The sequence below is a fragment of the Trichomonas vaginalis genome, chromosome VI (assembly GCF_026262505.1).
Source record: "Trichomonas vaginalis G3 chromosome VI, whole genome shotgun sequence".
NCBI lineage: Eukaryota > Parabasalia > Trichomonadida > Trichomonadidae > Trichomonas > Trichomonas vaginalis.
The window spans coordinates 16,362,153-16,382,774 of NC_067208.1; the positions used below are offsets into that span (position 1 = coordinate 16,362,153).

At 30.4% G+C, this 20,622-nt stretch overlaps 13 protein-coding genes across 13 annotated transcripts, besides 4 other annotated features; 6 read left to right on the forward strand and 7 right to left on the reverse strand.

The window, feature by feature from the left end:
* Nucleotides 1-14: 14 nt before the first annotated feature.
* Nucleotides 15-49: a mobile genetic element.
* A 137-nt stretch (nucleotides 50-186) lies between these two features.
* TVAGG3_0876140 (uncharacterized protein) lies at nucleotides 187-794 on the reverse strand (the record flags this gene model as incomplete). Its single annotated transcript, XM_001321552.1, has 1 exon — nucleotides 187-522. One exon carries the CDS (start codon nucleotides 520-522, stop codon nucleotides 187-189), a length of 336 nt encoding a protein of 111 aa, XP_001321587.1.
* An 88-nt stretch (nucleotides 795-882) lies between these two features.
* On the reverse strand, nucleotides 883-1,339 carry TVAGG3_0876150 (uncharacterized protein; the record flags this gene model as incomplete). The annotated part of the gene is made up of 1 exon (XM_001321551.2): nucleotides 981-1,331. One exon carries the CDS (start codon nucleotides 1,329-1,331, stop codon nucleotides 981-983), a length of 351 nt encoding a protein of 116 aa, XP_001321586.1.
* A 405-nt stretch (nucleotides 1,340-1,744) lies between these two features.
* On the forward strand, nucleotides 1,745-2,926 carry TVAGG3_0876160 (uncharacterized protein; the record flags this gene model as incomplete). Its single annotated transcript, XM_001321550.1, has 1 exon — nucleotides 1,745-2,926. The coding sequence occupies one exon, from the start codon at nucleotides 1,745-1,747 to the stop codon at nucleotides 2,924-2,926; it is 1,182 nt and encodes a 393-aa protein (XP_001321585.1).
* A 70-nt stretch (nucleotides 2,927-2,996) lies between these two features.
* On the reverse strand, nucleotides 2,997-4,482 carry TVAGG3_0876170 (uncharacterized protein; the record flags this gene model as incomplete). The annotated part of the gene is made up of 1 exon (XM_001321549.1): nucleotides 3,352-4,455. One exon carries the CDS (start codon nucleotides 4,453-4,455, stop codon nucleotides 3,352-3,354), a length of 1,104 nt encoding a protein of 367 aa, XP_001321584.1.
* A 59-nt stretch (nucleotides 4,483-4,541) lies between these two features.
* Nucleotides 4,542-5,585, forward strand: TVAGG3_0876180 (YVTN repeat-like/Quinoprotein amine dehydrogenase family; the record flags this gene model as incomplete). Its single annotated transcript, XM_001321548.1, has 1 exon — nucleotides 4,542-5,585. One exon carries the CDS (start codon nucleotides 4,542-4,544, stop codon nucleotides 5,583-5,585), a length of 1,044 nt encoding a protein of 347 aa, XP_001321583.1.
* Nucleotides 5,586-6,210: 625 nt separating this feature from the next.
* TVAGG3_0876190 (structural constituent of ribosome) lies at nucleotides 6,211-6,849 on the forward strand (the record flags this gene model as incomplete). The annotated part of the gene is made up of 1 exon (XM_001321547.2): nucleotides 6,229-6,579. The coding sequence occupies one exon, from the start codon at nucleotides 6,229-6,231 to the stop codon at nucleotides 6,577-6,579; it is 351 nt and encodes a 116-aa protein (XP_001321582.1).
* Nucleotides 6,850-7,005: 156 nt separating this feature from the next.
* Nucleotides 7,006-9,066, forward strand: TVAGG3_0876200 (spectrin binding; the record flags this gene model as incomplete). The annotated part of the gene is made up of 1 exon (XM_001321546.2): nucleotides 7,214-9,001. One exon carries the CDS (start codon nucleotides 7,214-7,216, stop codon nucleotides 8,999-9,001), a length of 1,788 nt encoding a protein of 595 aa, XP_001321581.1.
* Nucleotides 9,067-11,956: 2,890 nt separating this feature from the next.
* On the forward strand, nucleotides 11,957-12,103 carry TVAGG3_0876210 (uncharacterized protein; the record flags this gene model as incomplete). The annotated part of the gene is made up of 1 exon (XM_001321545.1): nucleotides 11,957-12,103. One exon carries the CDS (start codon nucleotides 11,957-11,959, stop codon nucleotides 12,101-12,103), a length of 147 nt encoding a protein of 48 aa, XP_001321580.1.
* A 492-nt stretch (nucleotides 12,104-12,595) lies between these two features.
* On the reverse strand, nucleotides 12,596-13,117 carry TVAGG3_0876220 (uncharacterized protein; the record flags this gene model as incomplete). Its single annotated transcript, XM_001321544.1, has 1 exon — nucleotides 12,596-13,117. One exon carries the CDS (start codon nucleotides 13,115-13,117, stop codon nucleotides 12,596-12,598), a length of 522 nt encoding a protein of 173 aa, XP_001321579.1.
* Nucleotides 13,118-13,577: 460 nt separating this feature from the next.
* Nucleotides 13,578-14,273, reverse strand: TVAGG3_0876230 (uncharacterized protein; the record flags this gene model as incomplete). The annotated part of the gene is made up of 1 exon (XM_001321543.1): nucleotides 13,578-14,273. The coding sequence occupies one exon, from the start codon at nucleotides 14,271-14,273 to the stop codon at nucleotides 13,578-13,580; it is 696 nt and encodes a 231-aa protein (XP_001321578.1).
* Nucleotides 14,274-14,573: 300 nt separating this feature from the next.
* Nucleotides 14,574-14,680: a mobile genetic element.
* Nucleotides 14,681-14,697: 17 nt separating this feature from the next.
* Nucleotides 14,698-15,462: a mobile genetic element.
* A 4-nt stretch (nucleotides 15,463-15,466) lies between these two features.
* Nucleotides 15,467-15,706: a mobile genetic element.
* Nucleotides 15,707-15,797: 91 nt separating this feature from the next.
* On the reverse strand, nucleotides 15,798-17,802 carry TVAGG3_0876270 (experimental autoimmune prostatitis antigen 2-related family; the record flags this gene model as incomplete). The annotated part of the gene is made up of 1 exon (XM_001321542.1): nucleotides 15,832-17,784. One exon carries the CDS (start codon nucleotides 17,782-17,784, stop codon nucleotides 15,832-15,834), a length of 1,953 nt encoding a protein of 650 aa, XP_001321577.1.
* Nucleotides 17,803-17,939: 137 nt separating this feature from the next.
* On the forward strand, nucleotides 17,940-18,361 carry TVAGG3_0876280 (EF-hand calcium-binding domain-containing protein 5 family; the record flags this gene model as incomplete). The annotated part of the gene is made up of 1 exon (XM_001321541.1): nucleotides 17,944-18,282. One exon carries the CDS (start codon nucleotides 17,944-17,946, stop codon nucleotides 18,280-18,282), a length of 339 nt encoding a protein of 112 aa, XP_001321576.1.
* A 347-nt stretch (nucleotides 18,362-18,708) lies between these two features.
* On the reverse strand, nucleotides 18,709-20,375 carry TVAGG3_0876290 (SCF-dependent proteasomal ubiquitin-dependent protein catabolic process; the record flags this gene model as incomplete). Its single annotated transcript, XM_001321540.1, has 1 exon — nucleotides 18,776-20,338. The coding sequence occupies one exon, from the start codon at nucleotides 20,336-20,338 to the stop codon at nucleotides 18,776-18,778; it is 1,563 nt and encodes a 520-aa protein (XP_001321575.1).
* Nucleotides 20,376-20,622: the final 247 nt, after the last annotated feature.

Consider the following 20,622-nt stretch of genomic DNA (forward strand, 5'->3'; position numbering starts at 1 on the left):
GGGTGAACCCTCAGACGATAACGATTAAATTACAAAATCGAAACGACCCGATGAAAGTAATTAATATGTAAGGTACTATATAAAAATGAAACCTTTCATTCTGTAAAACAAAGTTAAATGATTCATTTTAATGAAATTTTTATAAATATCTTTCGGAACTCTTTAAAAATAAAAAATCGTTTATATTTAAGATTCATAGCTGGTTATACCTAGTTCATATGATTTAGAAGTGCTTCCAATGATTTGCAAATAATTGTCATCACTAACAAAAGCGATTCTTCCATCTGCAAGTTTAACTTTGCCAGATGCTTTAGTAAAATCAACGGTATTGGTGCCATCGGAAATAGTTGCAATATGTGACATTTCAGTTTGTCCAAAGCGCCCAGGTTGAGAACAGAATATTTCTTTGAGGTTAAGAATTAAAGTGCGTTTATCTTCAAGTTCCCATTTATGAATTGGATGAAATGTCGGCGGGTAGCATCTCAATGTTCCGTAAAATAAGCTCAATAATATGAAGAGCATTTTGTTTTTTTTTAATGACAAATTACATCCTGCCACTATTTCAATTTAAAAAAAAATGGCAAATGACATTCTGCCACTAATTCAAATTTTAAAAAAGTGGCAAATAACATTCTGCCGCTAATTCTACATTTCTAATATTTTTTCTGAAATCCATGTGTTTCGAAATGAAAGATCAAGAAAATAGAAATAGTTCTTCAAAGTAGTTGAGTTTTGGAGTTATGAATATCGAATCGATACAAAATCGAAGATTATTCATTATTGCAGGAAAAAAGTCATTATGGTTGTCTCCCATATTGCAAATAGCGTACAAGCAACATCAATGAATAACGAAAAATATAATTTTTAATAAAGAGGTATAAGAAATAGAGAAAATAAAACTAATATAACTTTTATTCAATTGTGAAAACTGTATGAGTAAGTTATCAAAATGATAATATTATTTTTGAAAATTTGTTAATTTAAAGATGAGCATACTCATCGTGTACTTTTGGCTTTGTGCAAAGTCTAACAATAAGATCAACAATGATTGCAACACCAATAACAACTGATCCAATGATATATCTGTTTGTTTGAATGGCATCACCACCAAGGGTCTCAATGCATTGTCTGTCTGTCTGACGAGTAACATGTTCGCATGTAGTTTCATTTAACGCGACATTTCTAACGCATCTATTTTCATTTTCAGTTTTTCCAAAGCAGTAAAAGCATTCGTCTTTATGTTCCATGCAGAGGAGGCAAGAAGAATTATATGCAACGCATGGGTCAACTTCTGTTGCAGCTGATATTAGTGAAAAAAACAGTGCAAACATATGAAATTATTGATTTTCTATCGTTAAATTTTATGATCATACTCGGAACAAATTGTATTCGTAAATTCTTGATATCACCGTGGATGCGAATTTAATTTGATGCGAGCCGAAGTTCAAGGATTTATATACCATCTGACAAAAAAAAGTTCTTTCATAAAAAAACTCTTATTCTCCAAAGCATCTGATACAAGAATTAATAACTTTTATATCAAGAACTTTAATGAGCAAAGAATTTATGATTGAACCATATATGTAAGCTGTTCTGAATCCATATCAAAAATTTAAAAATTTATTTGAGATAGGGTAACATGGTTGACTTTTTATGAATTCTGGTTTCATTCGTTATTGATTTCAATGACTAAGACTTAAATTAGTTTTTTTATTTCTCAGTCCGAGGACTAAAAAGTGACAAAATGCCTGGATTTGTGCCTCTTCTTTATACTTGGAAGACGATTGGTGCTACATCATGGGCAATGGTTTTCTCATTGATACCATTTTTCTTTATTAATGTATTTTCAACATTTCTCGGTCACCATCTCGAATATATTCCTTTCTTTGTTTCATATATCGGTTTACCATTCTTAATTCTCTTCTACATTTTATGCCTAACAAGTGTTCCAGAAAGATATTATACTCTCTCGAAAACAGAATTCTTTTATAGAGTTATCTTCATGACTCTCCATATATTTTGGCTTTGGCAGCTAGGTTTGACATCATCAGATTACAGAGAATCGTTTATTGTTTCATTAGTCGTTACTTTCATTACAATGATGACAGAAAAATTCGTTTTACTTTTTAAACTCGAAAAGCGATCAAGATTCCAAAAAGTATTTGGATTTTACAGCCCACCAATTATTGCTATTGTTGTAACATCCATAATTTTAGCTTTTACTTTTAATTCAAAAATTATCGCTACAGTTGTTGTTGATTTTGTTATTTCTTCGCTAATATTAACAATAGCTGCAGTAGTTGCTGGAGAACGTGTCAGCTTCCAAGGAAATGGCTTACAACGCCTTATTATGTACTTAAACTCTCCAGACGAGTATTTACAATTCCTTGCTTACATAGATCTCTATGCAATTGCAAGAGGACCTGTGACACGTCGTTCTACAATACTTCGAGACACTTCTTTGCAATCTATCAATTCTATTCTCAAACCATGCCAAGAAATTCTTACGAAATACGCTCAACAGCAACAGCAAATCCAAAAATACCAAAGCCATATCTTCAGTCCACTTAGAGAAGGAATTTTAACAAAAATTTACAAGAAGATGGTCGCAGCTCAAATGAAGCTCTTGCGTGAGAAGCTTGCTCTTCAATGGTCCATTGTTGTCATGTTAGATGTCGAAAGTCTCATCATTCTCCTTTCATCCAAGAATGATACTTTTGGAATCATGCAAACTCAAATGAAAAACGTCAAAAAGAATCTCGAAGACATTCGTGACGTTGTAATACAGACAATTCAGACGTATTCATGGTCAACACCTGATTTTGGCCACAAATACGCTTATAAGACTCCAAAAGAACTTGTTCTTGCAACATACAACTCTATTAACAATGCTATTGATGCTCTTTCTCGTCTTGGTGTTAACTAATTTTTGATTTTTTAATATTTATTTTATTTTTATTTTGCAATAGAATTTAAACAACTTTCATGTGTTATATTTTGCTTATTTTCTACAAATCTCAATTGAAAAAACTTATAAAATTTTATTATTTTTTTAATTTCTTGAATAGTATTAAAACATAAAGAGATAAAGTATTTTGACATGAAAATAAACAATTTATAAAGACAATATTCAGTAATGATAGAACAAATAAAATTATTCGAAAATCTATGTATTAAAACATAAAATTTTGTCATTATCATGCGTTATCGCTCAATTGTAATCACATTATCTATTAGTGACTAAATTAGATCATTATCATTTCTAATTTTCATAATTCTTTAATTTTTTTGATTTGAAACACATCATTCAATGATTTATGTTTCAAACTAATAAATTCTTGTTACAATGGTTTACCTATTTGTGTTATAGCGAGTTAATGATGTCCAAAATGCGACACCTTCAAGAGGTGGAGGAGCTGGAGTAATTTCTGGCATTCTTGTACTTGGTACTGTATGTTTGAAGCTTTCTCCTGGGTTGACAGGAAGTTTTGGCTCTCCAAGTTGTTCTTTTTTGATGTTTAAAAATTCGTTTTTTCTTGACATCTGTTTGTCGAATGAATATTTGGAGCCCTTACGTGGAGTTTGTGCTGCTCTCTTAACAGGATGGTCTAATGCTGCTAATTCTTGTATAAAATCATTCCTTTCACGTTTGATTTCATTCAAAAATTCGACTCTTTGATTTCTTTTTGGTGTTGATATTTCTTTTGGTCCTAAATTAGTAATATGTGATCTAGGACGTATTTTATCTGATTGTGGAACAGCATCTTTATAATCTCTTTGGGAATCTTCCTTGAAAATAGGTTTCCTCGATGGTTGTCTCTCAAAAACTGTAACAGGAGTTGGTTTTTCAGGTGGAGGGTCACGTGTTGGTATATTTATTGTTATTGGCATGGTATATAAGTTTCTATCTTGTGGTTCATCTGGTAAAGTACGAAATATTTTATGATCTTCTTCAATAATTTTTGATCTTTTTGTTGTTAAACTTGGAACTATTGTTTCTTTAATATCGTATTCTCTTATATTTGTTTCGTATTCTTTAATAACTTCTGCTGCAGAAAAAGCCTTTTTGTTATTCCTTCTTCTGCGAGGACCAATTTTATGAGTTTGAATTTTTGTTTTTATTGCGTTAAAATTAGGAGTATAAGTACACGCATGAGGAGCAGCAGGATCAAATCGAGGAGGTACTGTATTATATTGTGTAATTGTGTGTTCACAATAAAAAGGTTTTACAAATTCTTGTTTTTGTGGTTTTGAATCGAGAGACATGATATGATCTATGTTTGCAGTAATTGTAGAATATGTTTTTGGAAAAGGTTCGAACTTTGTCTCTAAAACTGAAGGAACTGCTGGAGTAATATCTTCTGTACCAGTATGAAGTGGAACCATTGGCCAAAGGTCCATTCTATCAAGACTTTTCTCAACACGTGGATCAATTTGTTGAGAATAATGGTACATTTTTTATAAAAAATACCTTAGTATACGTTAAAAATTTTGGTACCTTTTTATTTTTGAACCCCCCTAAAATTTAGGATTTTTTTGACATGAATGAAGATACTGAGCGTAATGAGTTAATAAAAGAAATTAAGAAGGAGCTCAGGCTCTTCAAAGACATAACTGCCAAAATTCAGACACTAGGTGATAATAGACCTGCAGAAAATCCTTTTAAATTATATTCATATAGAAAATATGAAAATCCAACAATGACTGTTACATTAGAAGCATCAAAAGACATTCCTCATCAAGTAATTAAATACAAATATATCCAATCTACATCAAAAATCGTCTTTGCAACCGAAAGATGTTTATACATATGTCAAATACCGATCATTTATACGCCTGTTAAGATTACACTTACACTAGAAATGGGAAATTTAGTTGATTTTGCAATTTTGGATACATCAAGTATAATTGTTTGTCAATTAGATGACGGAAGCGTATTTCCATTCCTAATGAAAGAATGGGGTTGGGGAAATAAGATGCTTACTTCTACTCAAAATATTCAAATCTGTTCTTCAAAATCTCATTTCATGTTAATTGAGCAACCAAATTCTGTTTACATATCAGATTCTACTTTCCATCAAATATATAACAATCACATATGCTCTCAACAAATAGTTTTCGGTCAACTTTCAAAAAACGGAGAATTCGCTTGCTTTTATACAGATACTAACGAAATTCTAGTATTTTCAATATCTACTTTACAGATAATTCATACAGAAAAGGCTAATTGCCAGAGTTTTTCATTTTCGAATGATGATAAGAGTTTATTAGTTCAAAATCCATCGACAATATCCGTGTTCTCACTTGAAAAGAATTCTTTTGTATATGCTTATGATATTAAGAATTCTTGCGCTGATTTTGGAATTGATTTTTACACTGTACTTGGACAAACATCAGAAATGCCAAGAAAAGGTTTAATCTTCGTTGATATGAATGAAGGCAAATTATTATCACATTTGGTTTTAAATGATGAAGATATTATTGATTTCACTTCTGAACTCTCCGATGTTTATCATATTTGCATGAGAATCAAATCAAATACATTCGTTGTATTTAAAATTCGGCTAGGTGTTCCAATAACATAAATATTTACAGAAAAAATAGAATATTATTTTATAAAAATCGAATACAATCATTTGAAGATATAAGAATAGAATTTTATAACGTAGTCAAAGGCATATTCATACTTATGCTCTTCATGTTATGCAATTTCCCTCAATTTTTGTTTTTCTTGTTACCATTATAAGGGAAGATACTTTGTTTGTATTATATTGCACAAATTCTTTACAAGTTATAGGTGCAAGCGTCACAAATTTTCTCATTTAAAAAACTTACAAAATTAAGAGAATAAATCATAGTTTATGATAATAAAAATTACTGATTTATCCATTTATTTAATATATTTGTAATATTTTTGCTTGGATAGTTATAGTCAAAATATCGAGTGCATCAATTATAAAATTAACCAAGGCACATATAGATAATATGACTTCATATGTCATGTCATAATAGAAGACCTTCTCAATGGCCTCTTATTACTGCAAAATCAATTTGTGATATTTAATTTTGAAATAATTTTGGTCCAAAAACCAAACGCTCATTTTAGTTATAAGCTAAATATTAATAATATGATAATGAAAATGTTGTATTATATATTAAGGGTCTGTCACCATTACCCCTTAATTAGACGATTATTATGTGGAACGGTTTGGTCTTTCTTTTGAGCAAATGGTAGACAACAGATATACTCTTCGCCGCTCCCTTGGTTTCCACACAATCCGTAACCGTGTTGCTCCAGTCCGTACACCAGGCAACAAGCTCGTTGCTCACTACATTGCTAAGCGCCAGAATGGCCCACATTGTGCTGAGACAGGCAAGCGCATCAACGGTATCAAATGCGTCAAGACATGCGAACTTCGCCGCATGAAGAAGAACCAGAGAACAGTTTCCCGCCCATACGGTGGTGTCTACTGTGGTGCTGTTGTCAAAGATCGTATCATCAACGCTTTCATGGAAGAGGAAGCCCGCGCTGCCCAGGAACGCAAGTTAGCTAACGAGCAGAAGAAGAAGGGCAAGTAAATTAACTACCTCTTTATTATAAAATGCTTTATAAAAAAATGCAAAATTCTTTTTTTATAATAAAGAGTTTTTGTTTACAAAGATATTCATGTTTTCATTTTGGTCTTATGTAAATATTCAAAAACTCGTTAAATTTTCATCAAATCAAAAATTTATCTAATCAAGTTCATTATTTCAACAAATTGAGCCTAAGATTACTTATAGTATAAGGAAATAATATTATATTCTACTTCAGTTTACCTAAAACGAACAAAACAATTATCATTGTTCGAAAAATATTGATTATCAGTAAATATATTGTTAATAAAATTATAGAACAACTGCATTTGCAGGTGATTTAACCTATAAATCTGTAATTTGATATGAAAGCGAATAGAAAATTTATCAAAGAATGGAATTTTTTTGAGAATATTAGCAATTCATTACTAAAAATCCCTCTAAAGGAGTTGCTAAACCTTCTGGACCATATTTCCCAGAATTCAATGTGGAAAATCTTTTGATTTTGAGATAAATTTAGAAAAAAATTGAGATGTGTAAATTATTCAATTATTAAAAATCTAAATTCTGCATGGTAATATTAAATACAGCAAAATCGTATTCTAAATTCTTTGACGTTAAAAGTGACAAATATTTAATGTCTAAATTTTATGGTCCTCGTCGCAAAGTCAAGTCCATTGGCGAAGTTGAATTTCCTGAGGAAATATTAGCTTATGGTGAGATTTACGACAAACTTATCAATTTAAATCCCGAAACTGTTTCAGATTCTCAAACATATTTGAATAATTTCCTGAAAGCAAATCCCCATGAGCTGTACATGGTAATATACCTTATATCGAAAATATGGATCTCGAGGCCAAAACAACTTAAACTTTACGCTGATTTAATTGTTACAATCATGAAAAGCCATTCTAAAGGCTGTCACTCAATTCCAAGCTCATTTTCCGAAGCTTCATCTTCTAAAGATATTTTCATCGAAAAATTAAGCCTTTATTTGCCTTTGGTGCTCGAAAAACGTAAATGTAAATTATTTAAAGCAGATCCTAGTTACTCGAGTAATCGCAGTGCTAGGATAGAAGACTTGTTAACAATATACCCTCAAAACACTGCAGGATTCTATATAATCAACGATATGTTACCAGAAATTCAAACATTTATGGCTGATCCAAATTATAAGTTTAACTTGCAACTAGTGTCAACAATACATAGTACTCCGATCTCTCCAATCGAATTGGCTGCAAGATTTGGCTCCATAAACATTTTCAAATTTTTCTTACTCAACAACATTGAATTCAGCACTGGAGGAATGTTCGATGCCATTATTGGCGGAAATTACGAGATAATTCGAACTTGTGAAAATCTTGGCACAAAATGCGAAGATCCGTTCGAAGTTGCAGTTATGGCTAATCAAAATGATGTTGCTGATTGGTTCCTAGAAAATCAAGAGTGTAAAATCATTCCTCCGGCTCAAATAATTGAAAATGGAAATTTAAGGGCTCTAATCTTCGGAATTCTTAATAAATCAAAGCTGGATGTGTCCTATAACCGCCTTGGTTTATTGGCTCGTGTTTCTGACCTTGGTTCATTAAAATTAGCAGAATATTCTATTAATTGCGGCGCCGATCCATCAAAACAGACCACATCGAAGAAAATACCACTCTCTTTCGCTGCAATCAACAAAGATGTCGAAATGGCCAAACTTCTCCTTCAACATAATTCTCCAGTAAATTTAACTAAGCGTTCTCCACTCCACGATGCCGCAGAGTCAGGATCCGTCGAGATATGCAAGCTTCTGATTGAAAATCACGCGGATGTTAATCAATTGGCCGCAAAAAGATGGACACCTTTACATTTCGCAGCCTGGAACAATAATATTGATGTTGCGAAGTGTTTAGTTGATAACGGTGCTGATATTAATGCCATGGCCTACAAACTTGAGTATGGAATGTTCGAAGATATGACTCCAAACCAAACACCACTTATGTTTGCTGCTTTGCAGAATAACAGGGACTTTGCATTATTCCTAGTTGATAAAGGAGCCGAAATCGATGATAAATCCCGTAAATTACTTAAAATTAGGAAGAAACGAGCTCCTAACGGTACATGGAAGAAGAAACCAACTGCCAGAGAACAAATGTTAAGGATAGCAGAGCTCCATGGATTAACTTCGTGGGGACGTCCATTATTACCTCCAGGACTCGCATCTCCACTGGGAACCTTCAATTTCCCTCCAACTCCGAGAACTCCTCCATCTGTGACATCTGTGTCTCCTGTAACAACGCCAGAAAAGACAAAAATCGAAATTTCGAAACTTGAAGATAAAAAAGAATTCCACTCTATCATTATTCCTGAGAAAAAGAAAACTCCCAAGCTGAAAACACCGGTAAAGATCGATTCAAACCCAGTCAAACCAGAAATTTTTTGATTAATAATTTTGAATAAAAATTTTTGTTTGTTTTTGTCATCATTTTAAAATTAAACTTTATTTATGAACTATATCATTGTACATGATTCTTTATTTCTTAATAATTAATTTGATAAAAATAATATTTAAATTTGTTTGTACTAAAATCAGATATATAATCATTAGATATTCTGTAATATTCTTGATTTTTGATTTTTTATTATATTTTAAAATAAATTATGCTGAATTCATTTAATTGTCTTTAATTTGATGGTAAATTGATAAGTTTTATGGAGATTTTGTCTTCGATAAGCTAGTAGCCATAGTCATGCTCATGAATAATAAATTTAGTAGGGCGGATCAGGTTCTAATAACTGCAAAAAAATATTCATTTTAATTGATAGTTTAATACAATAATTATGATTTTCAAGATTGATATTTTTCATTTCAATATTTATAGGTCAATTCAATTTTAGTACAGTTTCTCTGAATTTTTTTGACAGATAAAATCTTCAAATGAGAAAATCAGAATCAGTTCACGGAATATTTATATACTTGATTTCAATTAATCATTCAATAAATAATCTAGCAATTTTCCTCATTTTATTTCACGTTTATTGAGAAATTCATATATATCGGCGCAATTTAAACCGAAATATAATGATCATCAAAATTTGTTAATATTGAGGCCAACCTTATGATTCTCCTTTGTTTCTTCTATATAGATATGTTTGGGCATTATACTAAAGACATCAATTCAAAATTTTGAATATTAATATTTGAGAAATTAATTCAGAAAAATTGTGTTTAAAATATTGAACCGACTCACAAAATATAATCATCGGGTTCGGCCAAACTATGTTGATTGGTTCCGTCAATCAGAATATCGCAATTTTCGTTTGAATTCACGTATTGAAAAATTTTTTCATAAGTGAAAAAGCCTCAGATTAACTTCAATTCGGGGGTTTCCATCATCAAACTATGTTAAACTATACTAGTTATCCCAGCAATTGCATTGGATACTCATCAGCGCATCAATGAAAATCAATTTTTTTCAATTTAAAGACAAAAAAGATATATACATGTATTATTAAATATAATGCGTAGTAACCAACAATTATGGATCGTTGCATTACAGATTCAAGAATTATTAATTAATTCAATCAAATTTATTTCACAGAATTGATATAATATTAATAGAAATGGCAATTCAAATCCAGGATGCAGAATATAATGATTAATAATAAAATTATTGATAATTATAAAATAATCAATAAAAAAAATATCCAAAAATTTTCAAAAATGTTACAAATCATACATATTCATTGTTATGATATCATCTATTACGATCAAATTGTTCAAAATATTCGATAAAAGGCTCGGCAGTTTATTGTAAAAAATATAAAACTCGCCGGCGAATTTTTCAATCAGATTGGAGATTTATCGCGTTATCAGGTTAATAATGGATATTTCTATCAAATTTTAATTGATGATTTACGGGACACTTTCCAATGTCAAAAACGTTTCAAGACTACATCTTTAGAATCTATTCGGCATTTCATATTTCTTAAAATTAAGAAAAAGCCTGTAAAAACTCATTACAAATTTTTCTCTCAAATCATAAATTCAATCGCTCTCAATTTTAGATGTCAATTGAATTTTTGAATTGAAAAATAGAGATCGAAAAATTATTAATGTTTTTGATCTATCTTAAGGTTGTTTGCATGAAAACATCTCTAATATATGGCAATATTCATTTTTCAAATTTGCATTCGGAAATTTATACGAACGAATGGGTTAAAAACTGTTTACTTCATGTAATGGAATGTATAACAAATTAATTTCTCACTGCTCACATTTTTCGCTATTGACATTATAATCCTGGTTCAAAAAGGTTCATCAATGAGTTCTCAAATGAACCTATAAAGAATTACAACTTTGATGTTCAATACGTTCCAAAATCCAAATTTTTAATATATACAACACAATAAATGCAGTTAAACTTTAGCATGATCCACTTCTAACTTAAAAATAGGTAGATATACCAAGGTATTTTTTGAAAAACAATTTTCAGAGATCATATAAATTGCATTGTGATGAATATTTGCACATTGACCACTTATCAAAAACCTTTTTCTCGCCTGAAATCATGTATCCCAAACCATCCTAAGGTCATTCTATAGAAAATATAGTATTTATTTTTTCAATATTTCCTCAATCTTGAACATTCAAAAATCAGAATATCAAAAAATACTCATGAATTTTCAATCATTAAATTTGCATATGAAATAACATAATGGAACCACTAGCCACTTTAGCACTTTTGATATGGGAATTTAAGTATTGAGATCAGCAGTAATTCTTAAATTTTTTATTCGGTTAATTTTACTGAGAATCAAATCCTAAGCATAGAAATCACGGATTGAAAATCAGAACGGTTTGCATTCTAAAAAATTGAATCGAGAAAATTCAATAAACCTATGAATAAAATCATTCAATATTGACTTCATCATGTATTGAACTTCAAGCTGAAATAGAGCATTAATATCTTATTTCCTTTATTAACCCAAAATCATAGAACTACAAATAAAATTTCTCAAATTTTCTGAACTACAGAAATTCATTTTTTGATAACAGAGTTAGATAGCATCAGCCATGTTCCAGTACAAGCAGTTCTTGAATTTCCCACACATTGAAGAGCACGCAAGACTTTCCAAGCTTTCATCTCAGTCCCAGCGCGATTTTGAGAATATTCAGAAAAGAATGATCAAAGTTGGCTCAAAAGTAGATTTTGTCAACTATTATGTTGATAAATTCTTTGGTATCCATGTAAATATCTCTATTCTCACTTCAATTGCAAAAATTATTGAGCAAAAATATAATGTACCTATTGATAGGCTCGCAAAGAGGAGTAGAAAGGCCATGTTATGATGGTATGCAGAAAATTGGTTCTTAGTCACCAAAATCCTTGATGACATGAAAACTGATATAAAGAAAGTTTCACGAAGAACAAAGAAAGTTGAGAAGGATTTGGATCAAATTTTTGATTCAAAGATTGATGTTCCACCACCCACAATTGACCCGACGGATTTATCCTATCTCTTAAACTTCCATAGTGATTAAATTATTACTGTTTAAAAGCTTTTATTGTAATTTTGGAATATTTCCTACATTTTCGATGATATAGACGCAATTTTTATAATTAAAAAGACCCTATATGTAAATCAAAAGTTATGAATTAAATGTAGAATATAATTTGCAATATCGTAGTAAACTTGTTTTAATACTTGATTGTATCATCAAGTATATCTTAAAACTTGTTATACTTAATTAAATAAAAACCAATTAATCTTAAAACCTATTTTACAAGAAAGATTAATAACAATAGTATAGAATTTTTGTATTCTTACAGCTATATAGCTCAAATTTCATTAATTTGGAATAAATTTTCTCACTTTTTTTCACTTCCAAATCTGACACTTTACATTGTAAATTATAAGTTTTAAGATAATAAAGTTTTTAAAGATATCTTTATTTAATATGATAAAATACGAACTTTTAATTACTATGAAAATTAGTTTATAATCTAAAAAGAGCGATAATATGAAAGATGTTTTATGATATCAAATGAATGAAATTAGATGTTTTATTAAGATATCGGACAATTTGTTTAACTTTTTCAATATCATCTAATTCATCTTCTTCATCTTGACTATTTCCTTCAATTTCGTTTTCGAAGATATCGATATAATATTTGCATTCTGAATTTGCAAATGTGTTAATATATTCAACAGAATTTGTTTGCGATATTGCTGAATATTTATCTGCAAATGAATTATTAAAAACAATTGAACCTTGATCTCTTAGATAAAATGTATAAGGAATTTCATTTCTTAAAATGCAGCAATCAAACATAGAAAGCTTTGAATATGTTGCTATTAATTTTCCATCTCTTCCAGAATCTACGTTTTCAACATAATTACATGATATTGATGAAATCGATTTTCCGGACCATAATGAATAATGATAGCACATGCCATACTCAAAACTAGTCTGTTGTATATTTTTTCGCTGGGCAAATTTGTCGCTGCCCCAATATTTATATCGGCGAGTTTTGTAAAGATTTTGATATGTCATTTTCAAATTTGATGAAGTTACTAAATAGAGGAGATGTTATTACCGCATGAGAAACAGATCACTTTGATAAATTCTTGGATAGATCCATTGTTGAACTAAACAAAACTAACAATGAATTGTCAGAAAATCGAAAATCGGTTGATATTTATAGTAATTTCAGATTAATATAATCGTTAATATTTGAATCACATTTCCTATATTAATCGTTGAATATTCGAAATTTTCTATGATTCAAATATTAACGATTCATATTTGAATATTCGAAATTTTCTATGTTGTTATTGTGGAATACGAACATGAACTTTGATAAGCAAATGGACTTGGATTTTCTGGAATCTGAACTCTGAAGTTCAAATATGATGTAATAATGGAAAGCTTCGCTTCATTGCATTATTATTGTCTTCAATGGTCTGAAATATGTTAATAAAAGATTATTTGGACTAGTCAAAGAATTAAATTTTTATAAAAATTGAATGAAATTAGATTTTCTATCAAGATATCGAACAATTCGTTTGATTTTTTCAACGTCATATAATTCAGCTTCTTCATATTCACTATTTTCTTTATTTTCATTTTCGATAATATCTACTTGATAATATTTGCATTCTGAACTTGCAAATGTGTTAACATATTTAACAGAGCTTGCCTCTGATGTTGCTGAATATTTGTCTGCAAATGAACTATTAAATACGATCGAGCCTTGACTAATGAGATAAAATGTATAAGTGAATTCATTTCTTAAAATGCAGCAATCAAACATAGAAAGTTTTGTAGCTGTTGCTATTAATCTTCCATCTGTATTAATCTGTCTGTTTTCAACATAACTACATGAAATTGCTGAAATCAATTTATCATAAGTTGATGAATGGTGATAACATAAACCAAAATAATAACTAGTTGATTGATTGTTTGATCTAATTGTGGTGTATTTTATAAATGAATCTGTGGAAATTGATGACATTGAGTATCCTCCAATATCTTCATTGACTCTGTTTGATGTGATATTACATCGATCAATGATTTGTCTGCCACCATCCATGTATATTAGAAGACGACATCCTCCTTCTAATACACCACAATCGAAAATTGTGGATTCATTAATTTCATTTTTATAATTTTTTATTGCAGATACATAGACACAAAAAGAAGGACTCATTGCAGTATTTTTTGATTTAATAAATGAATTTTGTTTTTGAACAAATTGACCTTTATCATATAAATAGAGAGATCTTCCATTTTGTGAACCTGAACTACAAAGTTCAAAATTTGTTGTAACAACTAAACATTTTGCTTCATCTTTGTTAAATTTAAATCGAACTGCTCCACCTGTAGTTAAGTTGAAGAATTTAGAAAAAGAAACGAAATAGTTTAAGTTGTCGGATACAGAAATGCGTTTACTGTGATTTTGATATACACTTCATCCCAAGTATTATCATGATGAAATTTGAACCTTTAAGGGTGCATTTACGCCCCTATTACATGACCTTCAATTCAGATGTTTAAGGTTAATTTTCAATGAGATTTTACGCCAGTTGTCAAAAAAATTGAATAAAAGTCAGAAGGTTATGAAAAAATTTAAGGGTGCTGGAAAGTGAGGTGACGCAATTTCAATTTTTCATTGTAGTAAAGATCTTAATGATATTGAAACATATATTAGTAGTGTATATACTAAGGTTTTTATTTCTATGATATTGAGGTCTTGGATACTTCCAGTATGAAGAAAACTGTTTCGCAATTTTCCAACTTGCGGACCTATCTAGTCCCTGGTTATTCCATGGCAGGGGCTGATACTGCAGGAATGATATCTAGGTACAAGATACTAGATATTTTATAGAAAACATTTGGCACTTGTTAAAAAGTGTCGAGATGCAATTAGTGGGTAACTTCAAAACTAAGACCGATTGCACTACCATCTCACTGAATTCTGCTAATTACCATTAGTGAACAAACCCAATGGTAGTGGTTTCCAGTCGAAATGGTCTCATTCAAAGTTTAATTAGATTTGTATCTAGTCCTCCAATATTGTGTTTAAGCCAGTGAGATACATTAAACACAAAATTTCAATAGTTATACTAAAAGTTTTACAGAACAAAATTTATTTTCAATTCTCATATGTTGAGATAAATGCACTTTTTCCCTTCCAGATTTTAAAAATTTTGTATGATTTTTGTATGTTTTCGATAACCTTATAATCATAAACATCGTTTTCACTTAGTTTGAATATGATACTATGATACATCATCACTTAAGGTTTATACTCATATAAACAAAACAAAATAAAAATGATTTTATGGGTTTGAAAAGTGTTGTTTTTATAATAGCTTTCACTTCACTTTCCGGCACCCTTAAGGCTTCACTAACATGACAAAAATTAAAGTCCCTTGAGATATATGTTCTATGATGTATATCAACGCTATATTTATCATTCTTTTTAATTTTTATTGACCCACCCAAAAAAAGCCTTCTTCCACTAACATGAGTTATAACGTGCTTTTTCTGAAAATGATAGACTATGATTAATATATATCGTAGAGCATATTTTTTCATCTTTTTAAAAATTTTGAATATTTTTTGTCATGTTAGTGAAGCCTTAATAAAAAATTGACCATCGACATTTTATCTCAAACAAAAAGTCTTTTTAAAAATAAACCTATAATATATTTATTAAAAAAATTAAAAAATACAAACAAAAACAAATATTAAGTAATAAATATCTAAGGAGGTAATGATTGTAATGATTTTGAAATGTCATCACCAAATTTGATGTAGTTACTAAATAGAGGAGAGATGTTATGACCACATGAGAAACAGATTTCTTTGATAAATTCTTGGATAGAACCATTGTTGATGGAAACAAATTTAACAATGGATTGTGAGAAAATTGAAAATCCAAATCGGTTGATGAAATAGTCTAATGCAATGTTAAGACCCTCTAAATATTGATCAGATGAATTACTATTGAAAATACGTTTCATGATGCACTGTGATGACATGTTGCAAATGATGTCTTCAATGTCAATTTTGATTTCAAAATGTCCTAATCGAAGTCGAATTAATCGAGAGATGAAATTCTTAAGTTCATCTGATGGATTCATCGGATTAATTAAACTAGATAAATTGTCATAATGAATAGATATAGGATATATGTCGTTATAAATATCACCATCTGTGATGTCAAATACAATGATGGGTTTGAAATCGAGTTGAAATGGAATCATTGTTTCGATTTCATGATTAATTTTTTGATAGAATGAAATGATGTCTGATTCATTATGTTCAATGACAGTATCAGATGGAATGATGAAATAAAAGAGTTCTAAATCAATGATTTTAAATGGACTGTATTCGATGTCTGCAACATTGCTAAGAGTAATATCAACAGTGGTGGATTTGTCTGAGATCAAAAATAAAAAACCACCATAATCTGAATAGATTTCACCTGATTGAAATCGTTTAACAATATTAGGATATCGATTCCATGGACATTGACAGGAAATAAGATTGTCTGTATGACAACCAACTTGAAGAAAAACAGAGTCATCGGAACATATAAAACTAGAAATAGTTTTTGGTGGTAAAAATATGTTAAGGAATGTCCATTCATTTGCTTTTGTTTTGATTTGTGTTTTGAATTCATGTAATGGACATTCAACACTTGGAACTAAATCTTTGTGAAATTTGTATGGAAGTCGCTGCGAAATGTCATCAAGAAGGATCATACAATAATTTGATGAAATAGTTTGGTTTTCTTGGATGTAATCATACAAAGGATTATAAATCTGTGTTAATTTGTCAATATCTGTTAAATCTTTAATATGGATCCTTATTTGTGTGAGAATATCATCAATAATATTGATATTTGTGTCTTCTTTAGATAAATGATGCTGCAAAGTGTAAAAGAAAGAAATTAAATTATAAGATGAAACATCTGCGAAAGATTTTGGTAAAATGACTTTTAGATTGTTATTATTAGCTATTGGTTCGTATCTTTCAAATAGAAGACTGTGTTTTTGAAGGAATTTGTTCCAATTATTAAATTCTTTATTAAAAATAACGATCACTGATCCTCCTGAGAAGATAAAATCGTGTATCTTAGAATCTAATTCGTCTGTATATTCTATGTCTGTTGAAATAATCATTGTAGAATAAAAATTAAAGTCAGAATCAACATTTCCAATTTCATTTTCGATTTTTAGCTTTTTAAGTTGAGTACTAAGCATATTTGACTCTTTAGATATGATTATCGATGTTGTTATGTTATTTTTTCTATTGAAAATTTTGAATAAATTTTTAATTAATTTGCTATTATCAGATTTTTCAAGATATTCTGGCTGAAGTAACTGTATAGTAGATGTTGCAGCAATTCTAAATGCGTTTTTTGCATGAATTGATAGTAACGGAAATAATATTTCTTTCATTTCTGGATTTTGATCGTAAAATGATAAAATTATTGGTATTGAGAATCTGTCCAAACTCAATGCTAAGATATCTGTTATAGGATACTTTATTTCATGTACATCTGAGAGTAAAGATTGGTAAATCATTTGGCAATGATTAACTTCAGATGTAGAGACTATTGAAAATGCGGATGATTTGAAGCCTGGTGATAAGAGCAAAGGTTTTTCTGCAACTACTTGGTCTTTTACCGAAGATCCAACACATCCCATTTTTTTGAGCAGAAAAAAATTACTCTGCCCTTGAAAATAATTAGATTTTCAATGAAAATTGGATATTATATGATGCATACATTTCATTTTAAGAATAAATTTTTACAAAAATTGATTTTTAAGTGTCACTTTTCGAGCACTTTTATCATCCAGAACGTTATGGAAACAACATCTAGTTCAACACAGCCACAGCAACGCCCAGATGTTCGTGTTTACTTAGAAGAAAAGGTTTTCCCGATTCTTACAACTGGATTAGACGAACTTTTAACAGCTGTTGAAGAAAGAGAAAAGAAAATTAAAGATGGAGAAGAAGTTCCTGAAATAAATCCGTCATTCTTCCTTGCAAGATATTTAATGCGTTGTGCCCAACAGAAAAGTCACTCAACTTCAACAGAAGAATCAGCAGCGATTAGCACTCACAGAAGTGAAAAATCAGACGAAGAACAGAAAGAAGAACAACCTACAGAGGAAAATGCTCCTGAAGAAGAAGCCAAATAATTTCATATTTTTCTATGAAAATTTTTATATTGTTAATTTCTTTTCTTATCAATTAGAATTGTTAAATTTTGAAATGTTATCTATTTACATATTAAATCTTCTTTAAATTTCAGCAAAATTAAGTACAATATTAAATATCAGAAAACTTTTGATGAATTACGTTAAATTCTGAAAGAATTGAGTGTATCTTTTTTATATTTCCGTCTAAAAGAAGTGCTTTCATAACTTTTAACGCATAATAACAATTTTTTTTGTATTCATTCAACAATAAGCAATTCTAAGTTAATGAAAATGAATATAAAGGAGCTATACTTCTATTTCAAATAGATTCTGTTGTTTTAAGATTGAAATAAAATAAATTTTATTGGAAATTTTGTTTGAATTTTAGAAAAAAATGGATGATTTATACAAAATAATAATATAGTACACCGATTTTATTACAATAAAAGAAATACAAAAATATAATCAAAAAAATTATATTCAAAAATAACAATTACTGTTTTGTAGCGAATCTTATGCATAAGTTAGGCTCAAGATTAGCAACACTTCTCTGTGGATCGCTTGAAGAAGGGTTTTTGAAGCCAGATGCTGTTGTTTGAGACTTTTGTTGGGTAATTACGACCAATTCCTTCGAATTCTGTTCGATGGAAGCATCTATAGGTATTCCTGTACCGCAAGGAACGTCGAAAATGCACTTATCCATTCTGATATCCCATCCTTTTACAGTGCCATCTTCTCCGCCCGTAAGAATTACGTTATCTTCACCGCTATCGTTGTTTACAAAAGTTAATGAGCCAATGTGTCTCATTATTTGGGATAATTGCTGTCTCTGCCTTACATCCCAGATTCTGGCGGTCGAATCGGCCGAACCGCTGACGAGGAGGTTGTTTCCGACCTTGTTGAGGCATGTAACTGATGCTGCGTGGTCAATTAAAACAGAAACTAACTTATTCTGGGCTACGTCGAGAACGTGAATGGAATGGTGGTTCTTCGATGCAATACAAAGACTGTCTGCAGCTTCTGTAGCGGAATTGACGCTTGGAAGGTTTGTATTTAAAGAAAATATCGGATTTACGCTTTGATCATTGTAAATAGAGATATTTCTCCTCGAGCAAAGTATTGTTTGGTCTTTATATGATGTAATGCATGAGGAAAGATATAGTGGTGTCGTTGAAATTAATGGTTCTAAATTATTTTCTTGATTTATACGATGAACATGCTTTCCTGCTGCTAAGTAGAACGTGTTATTAAGTTTGTTGTAATAAAATGAAGTAATAGAGTTATGAATATTGAGATTTATCGTTTGATTGTTGTATTTCAGTATATGTTGTTGATTTTCTGTATCAAAGTACACTATAGCTGGCATTCCGTTTGCATTGGCAACTCCATTTTCGAGCATTGCAAAGTTTTCGATAGATTTTTCATTGTATACGCGAATTAATGGTTGATGGCCAAATGTATTTGTTGCAAAACCTTCAGGCATCGATTGCTGAGCTATTATAGGATGTAATTGCTCAATTGGCATAACATTTGTGAGAAAATTATTATTTAAGCTTTGTGCGAGAATTGCAGTGAGATCTACTTCAAGATCCTTCTGCTCTTGTATTGTTCCTTTCGGTGCGAGTATGATTGTCGAGATAGGAGGCGTAGTTTGGTAGGAAAAAGGATGAGGAGAAGGAGGAGGGAAAGTTGGTGCGAACTGAGCGACACTTGATGAGCGTGGAGGTATTATTCTCTTCTTGGGAGGCACAAACTGTGAACTGATTGGCGCTACACTGAGCATAGGTGACGTTTCGGAAATAGGAGGTGCAAATGTAACTGTAGGCTCTGGTTTAAGGAATGTTTTCTTGTTATTGTTAAACCATAACCTAACGGATCTGTTATTCCATCGATTGCTGATCTTCTGAAGCTCATGAGTGATGTTTTGAACGATTTGAGTGCGTTGTTCTGACCTTTCAGGGTAACTAAAGTACTTCTCAATGGAAGATATCAATATCTCTTGCTCTTGCTGGCGTGGAAAATAACGCCCTTCCTTGATATCCTCATCTATACTCATTAGATTTTTATTGTGACGGCCACAAAAATCTTCTGACATAAAAATTGAACATGTCTGCTTGATTTTTGATAAATTTGTAAAGTTCTTGATTTTAACATTTTTTCTGTTCACCTCTCCATTTCAATGGAGTAGATTTTTGTTTATTTCTCATGAGGTATCAAAATAATGAGCTTTTTGGTTTTTTAAAATTTTCTTGTCAATTTGTTTATATGAAAAGTGACATGTAATAATGCCAAATATTGTTGATTTTCGGATTTCAATCGATATTGAGATTAAAGAATTTG